The sequence below is a fragment of the Microtus oregoni genome, unplaced genomic scaffold (genome assembly GCF_018167655.1).
Source record: "Microtus oregoni isolate MIOR12 unplaced genomic scaffold, Mior012 000016F_ref0000370, whole genome shotgun sequence".
NCBI lineage: Eukaryota > Metazoa > Chordata > Mammalia > Rodentia > Cricetidae > Microtus > Microtus oregoni.
Window position 1 is genome coordinate 24,909,763 of NW_024543075.1, and position 17,704 is coordinate 24,927,466.

Genomic DNA, 17,704 nt, shown 5'->3' on the forward strand with positions numbered 1-17,704 from the left:
ACATGGATAAGATTTCTCCAACAGGACATTCCAGTCAGAAGGAACATCATTTCTGAAAGTGAAGTTAGCCTATGACTGTGGGAGATATGGGGCAGGAAGTGGTTAGAGAACTTGATGCAGACGTGTCTATGCAGGTAGACTGACTGTCATAAAGGTTCTGGGGTTTTATTTCTTTATTTTAGTAGGATTTAGTAACAATTGGGATTTAGTAACATTTGTTATTACGTGCCACTGGTGTTTGTTTTGGTACAGAAACCTAAACAGATAAAAACAGAGCAAGACAAAAATGCTTTTGTTCAGGGATGTCCATCATCACAAGATGTTCAGGTCAGACTGGGCTGTGCCAGGACAGGGCCTGGACCAGGGAGAGAAGAGCCACCTTTTTTCCTTCTACTTAATTCTGAATTTCCTCTTGGGACTTTACAGCCATCAAGGGGCCTGGATCCTAGGGGTAGGAAAATTCAAACCAAGGCAGGAGACAAAGGGGGATCCAAGGTGCTTAAGAGGCCTTAGCATACCCTACTCTAGAGCCAACCTGCTGCTCCCTGGTAGGTTCCAGGCCAGACCAAGCCAAGTGTTTCAAAGACAGCAAGCCAGATGTATGTGTCCAGAAGGAAGGTGACCACATAGCCTTGTCAAGTCCCCAACAAAGGCCTATCTTCCGCCTGGAACACAAGACTCACGCCCACCTCTGTTCTACACGTGTCCACCCGCAGCTGCTCTACCAGGGGAGCCCATGAAATGCCTGGGCCATGGAAGCTGCAAGGCAAAGGCCACTGGGCAGGCCGTGGGGGTGTTGCAGCCAAGAATCACCTGGTGTGAATTCCACACCAGCCAGAACTACATAGCGAGACCCTGTCCCAAAACAAACAGAAAAGAATTATATGACGTGGTACCCTCCAAAGGAATTTCCCCTGTTGGGTAGGATGTACCCTGAAGACCCCAACCTTCTATGGAGCTCAGCTGGGATCCCTGTGTTTGAAATCATGGGCTGTCAGGAGTTAAAGGAGGGCAGATGTCTTCCACAGGAGTACTTCCAGTTTGGGGGGAGGGGAGACCACAGTCACCAGAGAATTCCCTACTTCACTGAGAAGTTCTGAGCAAGCTCCAGCCATCTGGCCTCTCCCCCTCTAACAACAGCTACAGGGGCAGGAGCAGTGAAAAGGTCACAGAGAACCACCCCATAGCCCCCTGGGCTCCTGCAGACGGCGAGAACATGTTTTCACTCCAACCGGTTCTCCCTAGAATGCTTAACTTGGAACTCTTCAGACCAGGACAAAACTCTTGAGCTGTGTGACACAGACATCAATCACCCATTAGAGTTGAGACCTAGCAGGTAATCCCTGGAGACTCCAGCAATCCCACAGGAGCCAGAATGGGGGAGCAGCATGATCCTTGGAGGCTGAAAGGAGAGGCCAGAATGAGTCCAACCATCACTGTTGAGAGGACTATGTAGACTCACTTTTGGGGCGGTGGGGGGACCTTGTGATCCAGGCACCAACATGTGAGAGCCTTGCAGTTAACATTGTTCAATAGAAGAGATGGTTTTGTGTGTGTGTGTGTGTGTGTGTGTGTGTGTAGGAATTCCTGTGACGCTCTCTGTGAGGAACTTTACCCAACAACCGCTGCAGAAGAAGATCGGTCTGGGGAGCCAGAAGAGGGACACCTGGCATCTGGCCAGAGATCATCTGTGCGTAGCCCCAGACTCACTGGCAGAGAGTCCCTCACACAGTACTCTGTGACCAGCAGCAGACAGATAACCAGGTGTCCTGACAAGTTCATACACCAGTGTTTCTCAACCTCCCTAATGCTGTGACCCTTTAATACAGTTCCTCATGTTGTGGTGACCCCAACCATAAAAATATGTCATTGCTGCTTCATAACTGTAATTTTGTTACTGTTAGGAATCATAATGTAAATATTTGATATGCAGGGTATCTGATATATCTGATTTGTGACCCTCAGAGGGGTTGAGACCCACAGATTGAGAATATCTGTTATATACAGAGGGCCAATCAGGCTTAGCGATGGGATCCCCAAGAAGACGTGTCCTCAGTGATGGGCTCGGCACAGTGACTCAGCTGGAATTGTCTATGGATTCAAGGGTAGAAGAATTGGCACAGGCCTGGAGGCAGAGTTTTACACTTGGTGTGAACTGTTTTCAGTCATGTTTGCAATGTCATTGGCTTTCTCTGCCTCACACCAGCAGACTTTCTGCATGTGCCCCTGCTGCCCAACACACGTAGAGAGCAGAGTGCTTCCTGTGGGAGTGTGGGGCCCAACCCAGGACCACAGAAACTGGACAGAAGGCACGGAGCCAACCCAGGCTCAGGGTCACCTCTTAGAATGCCCACCACCTCCTCCTGGCACGGACACCTGCTTCCGCACTGAGGTCCTGAGGGCCCATAGCTCAGACCCAGACCCAGTGTCCTGTCACAGAACCAGCTCCTCCACCAATCACACTGGCCTGTGAGCCTCCACTCTCAGGCAGCTGCCCAGAGCATGCTACCTGCACAATGTTAGGCAAGTCACTCCTATGCCTGGGCCCTGGGGCCCATGCTCAATCGCCAGATGAGACGTAGCAAGACTGTTTCTTACACAATTATTGTTGCTGAAAATACTACTTGTTGTCTGGCATCGCTGCCTGCTCCTCTGATCTGTATTTCTGGACTTCATGGAGTTCTCGTCAAATGGAAATAGCAGTTGCATTCATAGATCGAACCAGACAGGCTTGACACTCACTTTCAAATCAGGCAGGTTTGTCTTATTCCAGACCAGGGAATGAGATTGGCTTGTGAGCTAAATCCAGCCTGTTGCATTTCTGGTATGGCTTGCCCTCTAATTTTTTAATATCAGAAAAAAACCTAAAAAATAATATTTCATGACACATGAAAATGATATGAAAATCAAATCTTGTCCATACACCAAGTTTTATTGAAAAACATTCATAAATATTCATATGTTATCTGTGTCTCGGTTATTTGGGCAGGCATTATGTAAGCCCACCGAGTCTAAAATATCTTTCATTCTGTCATTTATGATAATGGTTAATAATGGTAGCTGTTATTTTTGCCACTATTTATCAGTGTAACTTATGGCATTACTCTGAGCAGCCGGGTCTTTTGTCGTTCCAGACTCTGGCTCACCAGCTACCCATCGGAGAAATTTCCTGTCAGCATTCTTCAGAATGGAATCAAAATGACCAACGAGCCCCCAAAAGGGCTCAGGGCCAACCTTCTCCGCTCCTACCTCAATGACCCGATCTCAGACCCCGTATTCTTTCAAAGCTGCACAAAGCCGGTGATGTGGCAGAAACTATTGTTTGGACTTTGCTTCTTCCACGCTATTGTCCAAGAGAGGCGGAACTACGGAGCCCTAGGTGAGACATGACTGCCCGTCCAGGTGACCTGGAGATAGAACACAGGTGAAATCTACAGGTTTGCACTGAGATGGTGTGGCCAGAAAGATAATTCCCATGCTCTAGGAATGACCAAGCAAATATTTATGCTAAGTATGAATTGTTGTTTGTCTGGGATTAAATTTTCGTATAATACCCTTTTTTTTTCCTCTCTAAATCTGGGAACCTCATAATCAAGTCGAAGCAAAAAAATAAAGAGTGATACTGGGGGATGGGAGCAAGGACCTGAGTTTGGTCCCAGCGTCTACATAAACAGCTGGCATGGGGGCATGCATCTGTAGTCTCAGTGCTGCGGAGGTGGGCTGTGTGATCTGGGCTTGCTGCACAGCTAGCTGAGGGAGCCCCAGGTTCCAGTAAGAACCCTATCTCAAAATAAATAAAGTGGATGGCATCTGAGAAGTAACGCCCAAGGTTGATCTCTTGCCTCTATATGTGTGCACACATACAAACACACACAAAAATGATGTTTCAAAATTAGGGAACCTCCAAATAGTGAAGCAGATAATGAATGGAACATATTTATTTTAGGTATAATAATCATTCTCTGGAGAATTGTCACCAAGGAACCTACAGCATTTGAGTTAATTGCCTACATGTGCATAGTTATGAAATCAGGAATACACCTGGGCACTTGCCTGTATTTAAAAGACTGTAATGCATTTATTTACCAATGGAAACTAACCAACGAGTAACTAAATAACCTTGCTAGTTAAACTATCAAACTGCTGTCTTTCTGTCTTCCATGGTGGATGACCTGCCTCACCGATGGGCTGCTTTGACCTTGTTCCTTTGGAAGGACCCTCTGTGGGGACTCCTAGCAATTCTTTAGGTCAATCCAGAGGGAAATTGCCCTCAGCGTGGTTCTTTCTGGTTATTCCTCTCCCTTCCTTCTTTTTTAAAGAACTAATTTCTGAAGTTAGTATACACAGTAATTAATGGGTCTCATTATGGCATCTCCATACACGAACCTTATGTTTTGTTCTTGTTCATCTCCTTCCCCCACTGCCCCACCCACTCCTCTGAATCCTCTGGGTGATTTCCCTCCTCCAAACCAGGTAGCCCCACAGCCCTGTGACTGCCCATTGAGAGTGGAAGAGGGGGGACAGCCCCGGGCCTGCCTTTCATGCATCATCTCCTCCTACCCTGTCCTCCCCTTCCTACCCCACACATCCCCCTCCCCCTCCAACCTCTATCCTCCCTCTTCTACCTCTCTCCTTCCTACCCTGCCCTCTCCTTCCTACCCCATCCTCCCCCTTCCAACCCTATTCTCCCCTCCCACCCCATCCTCCTCCTCACATCAGAACTTCAGAAATCTACGCAACAATTTGTCTCCAAGCCAACTATCCCATTGTGCTTTTCTCAGCATATGAGTTTTATTAAGTTGCATTATTAATTTGAATATGATTGTTTCAGAGGGAATTACATTTTTTTTTTGCAAGGGGCTGAAGAAATGGTTCAGTGTTTGATAGCATTTGTTCCTCTTGCACAGAACCCAGCATTGATTCCTATCACCCTCACAATGTATCACAAATCTGTAACTCCAGTTCCAGGGGATCCAATGCCTCTAGAATTCTGACCTCTGCAGGCACCAGGCACATACATGGTGCACAGACATACGTGCAGGCAAAACACTCACAAACATGAAATAAAAATTTTTAAAAATGAAAAAAAATACCCCGTGAAATCGTTAACCCACAAGTTCGGTGTCGCTTTCTGGAGGACTGGCCCTACAGCTCTTCCAGGAGTGCGGGAAGGAGCCTCCCGAGCAGCTCCACTGGCCTCCCAGCCATCGCTCCTGCTCAGCTGTGCTGTCCATGTTGGTCTTGGAACCCCGCGCTCTCCCAGTCTTCCAGGCAGGCTGAGTAAATCCTGTCTCACAGACTCCAGGACATTAATATCTTCCTTCACGAATGGGGAGACCCATAAGGAAGCCAATTCTAGAATGGATGCTTTCTCAGGCAGAATGGCTGCCATGTTGGTAATAAATCAAGGCAAATAGTCGGCTGGGTGCTGGATACTCAGGGCTGAAAGAGGCCCTTGATCCGTAGTGATGCTTACCTTACCTGCTCAGTTTCTGAGTGGAAATTAAGAGCTCTCAGCGCCGAAGTCTGTAATTCTTCTCTGCCTCTCGCAGGTTGGAACATCCCCTATGAATTCAATGAATCTGACCTGAGGATCAGTATGCGGCAAATCCAGATGTTTCTCAATGATTACAAGGAGGTGCCCTTTGAAGCGCTGACCTACCTGACAGGTATTTACGGACAGAGCTTTGCTGCCCTTATCTTCTGGTACCATTTTCCACGCTCTTGCTCTTCAGCTCCTACCCTCCATCAGTCACTCCTCCCTCATTCATTCAAAAAATACCGATCTTCTGCTAATGCCTCTTGTCATGTGGGACACCATAAAAAACAAAGCCAGAATTAAGATAACAGGCTTCCACGGCCAGGTGGCTTAGTCTGAGATGACAGAAAATGTAAACAAACAAATGACAGTGCAGTGTTAAGTATGCTAACAGAAACACGCATGGGCTGAAGAGATAGCTTGGCCCATCAAGTGTTTGTTTCACACATAAAAAGTTTGGCACTTTGGTGTGTGCTTGGGATCCCAGTGCCAGAGAGGCAGAGACAGACAGATGGCTAGAGTTTGCTAGCCAGCAGCCTGGTGTAAATGGCAAATACCAGGCCAGTGAGAAGGTGGGCAGTGCCTGAGCAGGCATGATACCTGAGGCTGACCTCTGGCCTCCACACATATGGGCACATACATGCCCATGTAAAAGAAAGAGGGCTGAATAGGGGCTGCTCTTCCACAGTTCTGTCGAGGGCTCGAGCGCTCACAGATAAGCACTGGAGAAACCAGGAATGGTAATCAGGCAGGGTTGTCTCCTCCATGGAGGGAATCCATCCTCAATGGAGGGAATGTATGCTGTTTCCCAGTAGAAGGCTAGGAGCAGCTGTTGCTAATGACCTGGTGACCTCTGCTGTCTGTAGAATCAGGCCTTACTCAGCTCCCCAGGAATGTTTATCCCAGACTCTCCCTCCCTAGACCTACTTATAGTTGGAACCACCTGCAGTGTGTTCCAAATGAACTTCGCTGAAGGTCTGGGGATGTTCATAAAGAGCTGAAGCAGTCCAAAGGGCCTGGCTCACAGTGAAGCTGCTCTTGTAGGGCTCACCTTACCCAGTACGAGTTTCCTTTAACTACCTGTCTGCGGCTCTTCCAACTTAGGCTGTTTACATTCCCCTTTAACTTCACTCTAATTTTCCTTTCCTGAGATAGATGAGCTTGGAAATGAGCCCACCTTTCTGGGTACACTTGTACGTGTGTGTGTGTGTGTGTGTGTGTGTGTGTGTGTGTGTGTGTGTTTGAGACACAATCTCTCTGTGTAATGCTGACTGTCCTGGAATTCATAGTGTAGACCAGGCTGGCCTTGAACTTAGAGATCCACCTGCTTCTGTCTCCCAAATTCTGGTATCAAAGGCCTGTGCCACCATCCCTGGTGAATGATATAGTTCCATATATATATATATATATATATATATATATATATATATATATATATCTGAGTACAAAAATCCAAGTCCCATAGAACGATGAGGAGGATGTGGCTTAGAGTTGAGAAAGTCAGATGTCAAAAGAGTATTGTAGAAGATAATGTCTTTCTGAAATATGTATTTGTAAGGGCCACCTCTTCTTATCCACAGCTTTATAAACTGGGCCCTCCAGTTCCCATTGCTTCTGACCTAAGAAAAAGCTACTAAGTGTCAAGATGGAATTAGAACTTTTATCTCATTCCAGCGCCTTCGGCTTAAATCGTATTTCATATATATATATATATATATATATATATATATATATATACACACACACACATATGTAAACACTCAGGGGGAATTGTCTGGAAGATTCTTTAACATGAATAATTACCTTTGGTAAAATTTTTGATAATTATATGTTTCCTTCATCTAGACTCTCTTTCCTAATTTTCGATATGGGGAATGTGTATTATTTTTGATAACCACTATAATACACAAAAAGCCTTTCCAGCCATGCTGGGTATGGTGTCAGCAACCCTGTGTCCTTAGACCACCTGTGCTAAAATAGGGATGCTTGGCTAAAAGAAACCGCTGCTCAAAGCTAATGCGTAAGTTCATGACAGCCGTCCCTGTGCTCAGCTCCTTCTGCTGATGTTGTCCCCAGGGGAATGTAACTATGGGGGCAGAGTGACTGATGACAAAGACAGGCGTCTCCTGCTGTCCCTCCTGTCCACATTCTACTGTAAGGAAATTCAAACGGATCGCTACTACATTGCTCCTGGAGGCACATACTACATCCCTCCCCATGGCACCTACCAGGTAAAGGATGCTCTATCTTTGCTCTCAGACTATAGCTAGAGCCTACAGAATTTCCATGGAAAGCCCAGCTATTCAGCCTTGGGCTTCTTTATTTAGGTCCATAATCTGTTCCTACTATTCCATAAAGCCTTCAAGAGAGATGATGTTGTTTAATGAATTTGGGTATTTGGGACAGATAGGGTCTTTAAGATATGGATTCTATCTGGAATAGTGGGGGGGCAGTTAAGTTGAAGGCTTGTGGGGACTGGGAGATGCTCGTGGATAAAGAGATTGACACACAAGTGTAAGGATCAGAGTTTGGATCATCCAGAATCTACATACGAAAGTGTACATAGACCTACAGTCCCAGAACACATAGGGCAGGATGGAGGCAGAGACAGGAAGATCCGTGGAAGCCTGTGGGCCAGCTAGCCTGATGGACAGTGATTAGAGCAAGAGACTCTGATTCAAGGAAGGTGGAAGATGAGGACCAACACCCAAGGTTGTCATCTGATCTCCACATGCACTCCATGGCACATACATGCCTGTACTCACATACAAACATGCACACGTGCTACACACACACAGATGAAGGTAAAGCCTTAATAGTGAACAGGTTGATAAATGCAGATCAAATAAGGATTCAAAGAGTAACAACAACAGTTGAGGAGAAATCTGGAGGACTTCTGTGGCAACCCCTGCCCCCACCTCACCCCAAGAAAGGGTAGCAGTCTAGATAGGAAGCCATTAAGGAGAACTCTTGAAAACTGGGCTAGGGATGCTGGGGTGTAGGTCTCCACATCTGATGGTTACCGGTGGAGGTGCGGGTGAGGAGGGACTCACTTTTCTTTGGGGGGCTGACCACTGAGAACTTGACCACGTTCCAGTGACTATGTGAATAAAACAAACTGAATTTTTTTTAAAATCTATTTTTGAAGGGTGTAGGCAAAAAAGATGGGGGGCTGGGAGGAATGGGAAGTGAAGGTGACTGGGGTGTTTATGTGAGATTTCCAAATAAGTGAAAAAATAGTATGCTAACAAAAAGAAGAAAATAAAATAAGATAAAGCAGTGCCCCCCAAAAGGTGACAACAGAAAAGCTGGGCAGGCATGGTGGCTCAAAGCCATAATCCCAGCCCTCAGTACGCTAAAGCAGGATTCTAGATAGGAGGCCAATTGGGGCCACATCTTAAGACCCTGTCTTTTAAAACAACGGCTAAAGAGGAAGGACAGAACAACTAGATAAGGAAAGAAGAGGAGATGTGGAAACAGGAACTGTGAAGGGAAGACGCAAAAGACCCTACTCTCCCTGCTATGAGCCTTCTTTATGAGCTTGTCCGTCTCCCCACTTAGAGATAATGGGATTGGGGTTGTAGGTGAACTAGGATCCAAACTCAGATCTATGTAACTGTAAAGTCAGCTACTTAGGAACAGAGAGAAGGCCAAAGTTGGGAGGAGAACGTCAAGCCTGCCTGCTCTGAGACTATTCAGGACACTATAGGAGGAATAGCCTGGTGTTTGCTCAGCCGTGCTGGCTGGGAAGTGAAGGCAGTGCCACTGAAATAATGTGGTTTCTTTTTGAGATGGGCTTAGCCATGTGGCGTCACCTGTAGGACCCCAGGGGCCCTACCCTGATACCAACTGAAGATTTCCTTTCCAGTCCTACATTGAGTACCTCAGGACCCTCCCCATCACAGCACACCCGGAAGTATTCGGGCTCCATGAGAATGCTGACATCACCAAAGACAACCAGGAAACCAACCAACTCTTCCAAGGAGTGCTGTTGACCCTGCCAAGACAGTCGGGAGGGAGTGGAAAGTCCCCTCAGGTAACCAGGCTTCCATCTAGCAGGCCTTTGAGACTGTGGGTGGTGAGCAGAAAGACAGCAACACGGAGGCCTTGGCATAGATCTCTGGGGTAAGGCACTTCGGCCTACTGCCAGGTACTCAAATACAGAACACAAAAGGAGTTTCCAAAATTCTGGTTATTTCTGTTAAAAAAAAAAGTTCATAAATTTTTCTATATCATATTCCCCCTATTACTAAATGTACTTTTGCTTAGAAATATTTATTTTAACAACTGCAAGTCAAACCATAAGTGGAGACCTAATATAATTTCCATCAAGTTGTGATTGGGACAGAAGAAAGGAAGGAAGAGAAGAAGACAAACTATGTTGTAGGTTCTTCGTGAGTGATATTGCTAGCTGAAGTCCTAGAGCCGAGGCCTTGGTGGCTTCTGACTAAAGGGAGGGAGGGATCCGTGAGGGTTAGAGAACTGTCAAATTAGCACCCATCTGAGACCTTCTGTTCGAAAGGAATGGAAAGAGAAAGACATCAAAACTTGAAAAGAGTAATTTTCCCACCATGTAATTGACGATTGTTTATTCTGAGCTCTGGAGATAACCACAGTTCTAGCAATCCCAGTGTGTACACTGGCCAGCACTGTGATACTCCGAGTAAAAGTGACAAAACAAAACCTTCTCTCCAGGAAACCTTGAGAGGAGTGACCAGCTGGCTTCACGTCCTTCATAAAATCAATGGGAGAACCAGACTCAGAGCTAACTGTCTCTTCTCTGACTCTATGAATCTCTCAATCTCCCCCTTGCTCCCCCTCCCCCGCCTCTCCTTCTGAGCCGCCTCATCCAACACTTGACAGGATGACATCGCCAACTGGGTTCATTTACTCTAAGGGGTAATTGGAATGGTCACCAGCCTGGTTGGTGTCCAAATACAGGGGTAGGGGAAGAAGCGCTTTTCAGCAAACCGGCCCCACTGGGTGGGGGAGCTATGAGGCTCTTTCATATTCACGGTTTGTCCTTTTGGGGTTTGTTCCCTTCCCTACTTGGCTAATCCCAGCGCCACAGGCTTGTCTTGCTCAACAGTAAAGCTTGACCTACTGCCTTCCTAAGTGCCCCTGGTATTGAGAAAGAGTTCCCAACTATGGGAGCTGTGGGGGATTCTTACTAGGGGTGACCTTGAAGGGGTCAGCGGTCTATGCTGCCCTGAGGCTAGGAAGGGCCAATGCTTACATCAAATGTCCCTAAATAAAGTACCCTGTCTGCTGGCGTTACTTCTCATTCGCTCTCTCTTGTCTGTACTTAAAGGAAGTGGTTGAAGAGCTGGCCCAGGATATACTGTCCAAGCTTCCTAGCGACTTTAACCTGGAAGAGGTCATGAAGATGTACCCCGTGGTCTATAAGGAGTCTATGAATACCGTCCTAAGGCAGGAGCTCATCAGATTCAACAGGTGGGCCCAATGGTCTTGCTTGACTCTTGAAAGTAGGAGCCTGTGCAGTAGTAACTAAGAAGGACACTTGATAATATTGCTGTGCAGGGACAGCTGTTTGTCCTACCCAAGGAGAGAGCTATAAAACAGAGTGACCCCAGCATTGTTGACCACGTATTAAATCACTCCCACTCCTCTCTCCATCATTCCCGTGACTCTATCAAGTTCAAATCAATACCAAGCATAGCTAATAGCGGAAGAAGTCATCAGAGCTCTTTTGAACAAGCCTCTAATGTCAGGTATGGCTCCAAACACTATTCAGAGCTCTCATTAGAACTGTGCACAATGAGTGTGATATGACATTATTCATTTCTACCACTGCTTTACAGATGAGAAGATTCAACTCTAGCTCCTTCCCTTTCGCATTTCAGTGACCACCAGGGCCACTCTTTAATGACTGCCAGGATCTTCACTGGCCCTATCAGTGGCTGTTCCCACAGCAGAGGACAGGGCCACAGCAAACCCCCATTTTCAGTAGGATTCTAGCATCCTTCCATATTCCCCATTTCTGTGCATTCAGCCCAGTGGCAGGGGAAGTCCAAAATGGTTAGACGACAATGTAGTTTTTGATTCAAGGGTCTGTGACTTGTGTCTTCTGGGGCAAGTATTCCTTAGGTACTAAAACCTTGAGCCTAGCAGAGGTTATAGTTGCAAGAACAGGACAATAGGAAAGCAGTAATTGCATCTTTCAGGTGTACTATAGACGGTGCTGCAGTCCCTCAGGCTCTTGCATCCTAGGCAAGCTGGTGCATCTGATCTGAACCATGACTCCCTCCTGCTATGAAACTCAGCATTTGCTCATACTTTTGCCCGCTGGGTTGAGATTCGACAAGCTAGTCACGGTGGCAGGTTTTTGCTTTTTGTTTCTTTTTTACACTCAACTGAACTCCTCTGGGCTGAGCCAGGTCTCAGAATGGAGAGGTCAGAAAAAGGCAGGTGGTCTTGCCCACTCGCAAGCTGCCTTTTAGTTGCCCTTTCTCAGGTATACACCTCATAGTTGTATAAAGGACAACTTTGGCAATGTGGATTAAAAGCCCTAAACCATAGGTACTCTTTTATCAAAAGCCTATTACTAAGAGAGTAATTAGAAATTCGCACAAAAGCAGATTTAAATGGATTTTTCTGGCAATGTTGTTTGTAAATGACAACAACCTATGAATAGTCCTTCTTTTCTTTCTTTCCTTCTCCCTCCCTCCCTGTCCCTCTCTCCCTCTCCCCCCTTTTTTCCACCTTCCATCTCTTCAGTATCTCACTTTGTAGCCCTGGTTGCCTGGAAATCACTGTGTAGACCAGGCTGGCCTTGAGCTCATAGAGATCCACCTGCCTCTGCCTCCTGAGTTCATGACTTAAAGGTATGTACCCCCTTGCCCAGCTTAGGAATAATATTTCAATGGTAGGGAAATAATTGAATAAAATAAAATGCTGTACAGTCATTGAAAAGGACAATTTAGCCAGCTTGGTCTACAAATTCTAGGACAGCCAGGGTGGTTACAGAAAATCCTTTCTTGAGAAAAAAAAAAAAGCAAATAAAAAAAAAACCCAAACAAACAAAAAGGATTATTTGGGGCTGGGGAGATAGCTCAGTGCTTTCTATGCCAGCAGGCAGGCCTGTGTTTGGATTCCCAGCACCACAGAAGCTAGGCCTGGTGATGGACAGCTATAATCCCAGCACAGGGGAGCAGGGACTTCCTGTGCTCAATGACCAGGCAGTCTAAGCAATCAATGAGCTCCAGGTGAGAGACTCTGTCTCAAAAATACAAGGTGGAGAGGGATAGGGGAAGACACCCAGAGTCAACCCCTAGCTTCTACACATGCATGCACGTTGACACTCATGGGCATGCATCACATACACACAAAACAGCAACAGGACAACTTAGAACTATGTTGTAGTGCTACATGCCTGCAATTCCAGCACCTGAGAGGCTGAGGCAAAGGACTAAGAACAAAAGACAGATTCCAAAAAGGTAATACAGAATGACTTCATTAAAAACATGATTTGTGTTTCTAAAGAAAACAAGAAAGGCATACATTAAAGTTATCTTTAGGTGGCAATATTATGGCATTTTCCTCTGTATCGTTGACCTTTGAAAGGGGAGCACAATAAAAGGAGCACATTTGGTGCGCTTGAGCAGAAGGGACCCCTGCAAAGCTGGACTCAGCCTGCTCCTTTATCTTTGCAGGCTGACCAAAGTGGTTCGCAGAAGCCTTATTGATCTTGGCCGTGCCATCAAAGGGCAAGTCCTAATGTCCTCAGAGCTGGAGGATGTCTTCAATAGTATGCTTGTGGGGAAAGTGCCAGCCATGTGGGCAGCCAAGTCCTACCCATCCCTGAAGCCACTGGGGGGCTACGTGGCTGACTTATTGGCCCGTCTGGCCTTCTTCCAGGTACCGGGGAGTCTGGGGAATTGACTACCTGGGGTGCTCAGTCAGGTGGAGATGACATTCTGAGGTAGCAGTTGGGGAGGAGGGTTGGCAGCTGTGTAGCATCCTGGGTTGGGTATTTGAGACTGGCCTTTCCAGAGCTGGGTCAGTGGGGAGGGAGAGACTTTTCCAAGTCCTTCCTTGGAGGTATTATCTATAGAGATAGGAGTAAAAACTAGGAAAAAAAGGTCACAAGCTGGAGGCCTATGGGCACAACTGGCCAATGGATATACTTATTAAAACTGTCTGGTAGCATGAAATTTTTTGAACTGATACATAGACATTGGATTTTTTACACATTGGGGCTGGGTTATAGCTCTATGGTAGAATACTTGCTTAGCATTTGTGAGGTCTAAATTCAATCTAAGGGAAAAATAAAGAGAAACCAACAAACAAAAAAGACCAGACTGGCAGGGGTGGGGGTGGATAAGTCTAGATGTTTGTCCTGAGCAATGTTGAAGACCACCGTCACTGCATGGCCACTGTGGGGATGGCCGCTGTTGCTCGGTACAGAGGCGACACGGATTGCCCTGCTCGAGTTCCCAGGATCAGCTTTGGACCCATGTTTAGAACAGAAACACATTGTTTATACCTTCATTTCAGAAGAGGGGAAGTGTAAGTTAAACCAAGAGGACTCTTTGCTTCAAAAAAAAAAAAAAAAAAAAAACAGAAAAAGAATATTTTTTTTTTTGCAATGAAGAAACTATGATGGATTTATTTAATAAAACACTTATCAAGGAGGGTAGTCTGCTTCCCTAGCATTTAATCCAAGGAGGGACTCAATAAATAATGATAGAATCTCTTCAAAGTCAACCATATAAAAGAGCATATGCCGTTCTTCTTATGCTTCTTTTACTTAAACCAAGTCTATCAAATTAAATACTGTTTCTGGGAAGATGGTTCTTTGGAGAGGCTGTGTGATATTTATCTCTGACACAGAGCCTCTCTTCAGCCTCGAAAAAGAATATTTTTTTGTGAGGCTCATTTTCATGCTCCTCTTAGTTCTTTTAAGATGTATTCTATTGGGCTGGAGAGATGGTTCAGGGGTTTGGAACACCAGTTGCTCTCCCAGGGGACCCACACTCGATTCTTAGCCCCCACATAGTGGCTCATACTGTCAGTTACTCCAGTACCAGGGAATATGACACCTTCTCTGGTCTCCTGAAGCACCAGTCACATATGTGTGGGACACAGATAGATATACATGCAGTCAAAACCCCCATACACATAGAATTTTGCCAGGAAGTGGGGCACATGCCTTTAATTCCCATATTTGGGAGGCAGAGGCAGGTGGATCTCTGAGTTCAAGGCCAGTCTGGTCTACAGAGTGAGTTCAGGATAGCCCGGGCTACAAAGAGAAATGTCTTGAAGAAAAAATAAAGAAAGAAAAGGAAAAAAAAAGATTTAATACTTGTGCTTGTGTGTGTGTTATACACATGTATGTGCTGTTTGTCTGTTATGCACATGTGTGTACAGGTGCTGGAAGATGGAACTGGATCCCGGGAGACGGCTGTGAGTTGCCTGACTTGGATGTTGGCAATTAAACTCTGGTCCTATGCAAGGGCATCAAGCGCTTTTAATCTTTGAGCCATCTCTCTCATCCCATGCTTACCTTGCTTTAACCTATTATTGATGCATTGTAGATTCTCAGTTTTGATTTCTATTGACTTTATAGGAATGGATCCTTAAAGGCCCCCCTGTGGTCTTTTGGATCTCTGGATTCTACTTTACACAGTCTTTCTTGACGGGAGTTTCTCAGAATTATGCCAGGAAATACACCATCCCCATTGACCACATTGGATTTGAATTTGAGGTAGGGATCTTGCGAACCGGGACAGCTCAGGGGATCAGCCTAAGATAATGATTCCGTCTTCCTGCAAATACGTGTTTGTGTGGAGGGACAAATGCTTCGGAAGTGGGACAAGTAAAGAGTTTAGCATGGCTTACGGTGGCTCCAGAAGCTATTTTTGACATGGTTACAGCACTCCCAAGCCTCTGTCCCTGTGCAAAGAGAAAGGAATTTGGTGACAGTGAGATGCAAGCCTGGTAGCCGGAGCTTGATTCCTGGAGACCAAACGGATGTGAGAGGAGAGAACCGATTCTGCAGAGCTGGCCTTTGATACACACACACACACACACACACACACACACTTCACAATAACAAATACATATGTTAAAAAAAAAACCTCATCTTTCCAAAGGAAAATTCTGTCATCATTATATCAAGAAAATGAAAGTCTCCCCCGCCAGTTCAGCATCCTCACTTGAAAGAATGCTAATGTCCTTAGATAGTCCCTAGAAATGGAAAAAGCATTCCATTCACAACAAAAACTATTACAGTTGGATTTAGAATGATGACAGATGGAGCTTGTGAACCTCTGGTCCATTATGATATCCATCACTCCCTACTGTTGTCCTTAGACCACTTTCTGCTCTACAGGGAGGACTCCCAGGAATCACCTCTCTGTCACTGCTGTCCTGTGACAAAACACCCCAAGCAAGACAGGATTTGCGGAAGAAGGGCTGATTGGCTCACAGTTCCAAGTTCTAGTGCATTCCTGGAGGAAGTCAAGGCAGGAACTTAAAGACAGTGGCTCTCAAGCTTCCTAATGCTGCAATGCTCTAACACAGTTCCTCAGGTTGTGGTGAACCCCAACCATAGAATTATTTTTGTTGCTACCTTAGACCGCAATTTTGCTAGTTATGAATCATAATGTAAATATTTGTGTTTTCTGATGGTCTTGGGTGACCCCTGTGAAAGGGATGTTTGGCCCTCCAAAGGGGTGGAAACCCACAGGTTAAGCACCTCTGATAGCAGTGCACCTACAATCAAGGGCAGAGAGAAACACGTGGATCCTAGCCTGCTTGCTAGTACTCAGATTCTCCACTGCTCTTCCCCCTGCCCCCAAACAGGGTTTCTCTGTCTATACCTGGCTGTCCTGGAACTCACTCTGTAGACCAGGCTGACCTCAAACTAATCCCAACACTTGGGAGGCAGAGGCAGGAGGACCGCTGAGTTTGAAGCTTTCTCTACAGTCCAGGACCCAGCCCATGAAATGGTGCTGCATGCGTTCAGTGGCCTTCCCACCGCTATGAAGACAATAGAGTCCCTCACAGACATGCTCACAGGCCAGCCCAATGTAGCAACCCCTCTGAGGCATGGCTGACATATAACTACCCAGCACACAGACTCCTCAGAGCCAGCCCTTTGCATGTTCAGCTATTCTAGGAGCTGGTTCTCAGTTGGGGAAAGGCTTTAAACCACAGAAACTAGTTTTTTAAAAAGTACATCAAAAATTTATTCCTCCACTTCACCTCTCACCCCAGAACTGATTTATCAACTTGCCCCTGATTCAGAATCTAACCATGCATTTTCTATATTTAGGTTCCAAAAGGGAGAAGCAATTGTGTAAGGTCACAAAGTAAACAGGAGTGGCCTTCTGACTCCTAATTTTATTGCATTCTCTGTGCCCACCATATAGAACAGCAGGAAGCTGCCTAGGAACCAGACTTAGCTCACAGCTGATAAGATTCATCACAGATGCCCCAGTTCTTGGTAGAGCTGGACCTGGCAGCTAGGCAGTTCTTATTATTACCACGTGTAAGGAAACTAGTAGGTGGTTATGAGACTCACGGCTTGCCATTCTTTCAGGTAACCACACAAGAAACAGCTATGGAGAATAGCCCAGAAGATGGGGCCTACATCAAAGGGCTTTACCTCGAAGGTGCCCGTTGGGACAGGAAAACAATGCAGATTGGAGAATCTCTCCCCAAAATCCTCTATGACCCCTTACCCATCATTTGGCTGAAGCCCGGGGATAGTGCCTCGTTCCTGCATCAGGACATTTATGTGTGTCCAGTGTATAAGACAAGTGCCCGGAGAGGGACCCTCTCGACCACCGGCCACTCTACTAACTACGTCCTGTCCATTGAACTTCCGACAGACATGCCCCAGAAACACTGGATAAACCGAGGCGTGGCCTCATTGTGCCAGCTGGATAACTGACAGCAGGGGGTCTTAAAATTGAGAGTAAACGGCATTTTATTCTCCATTACAATATAGCCTTTCTTTCTTGAGTCGTATAGTACGAAGGTGATGATGATGCAATAATTACATCAGTGGAGCCTGAAATTTCATAGCAGCCCTATAAAGCAGGTTATTATCATTATTATTGTTACCTTTTTATGGCTGCAGAAACCAGAAGATGGGTAATTCCTCCAAATCAGATATCAGATACTTACTAGATTGGA

General features: G+C 45.9%; 1 protein-coding gene across 2 annotated transcripts in view; it reads left to right on the plus strand.

Annotated features, from left to right (window-relative positions):
- Positions 1-17,459, plus strand: part of Dnah3 (dynein axonemal heavy chain 3) — a 162,606-nt gene extending 145,147 nt beyond the window's left edge. For both annotated transcript variants that reach the window (XM_041666669.1, XM_041666670.1), the window contains exons 54-61: positions 3,135-3,379; positions 5,553-5,669; positions 7,616-7,770; positions 9,408-9,575; positions 10,851-10,993; positions 13,213-13,417; positions 15,129-15,266; positions 17,106-17,459. In XM_041666669.1, coding sequence (XP_041522603.1) covers positions 3,135-3,379; positions 5,553-5,669; positions 7,616-7,770; positions 9,408-9,575; positions 10,851-10,993; positions 13,213-13,417; positions 15,129-15,266; positions 17,106-17,459 — 1,525 coding nt within the window. The remainder of the gene's footprint in view (positions 1-3,134; positions 3,380-5,552; positions 5,670-7,615; positions 7,771-9,407; positions 9,576-10,850; positions 10,994-13,212; positions 13,418-15,128; positions 15,267-17,105) is intronic.
- Positions 17,460-17,704: the final 245 nt, after the last annotated feature.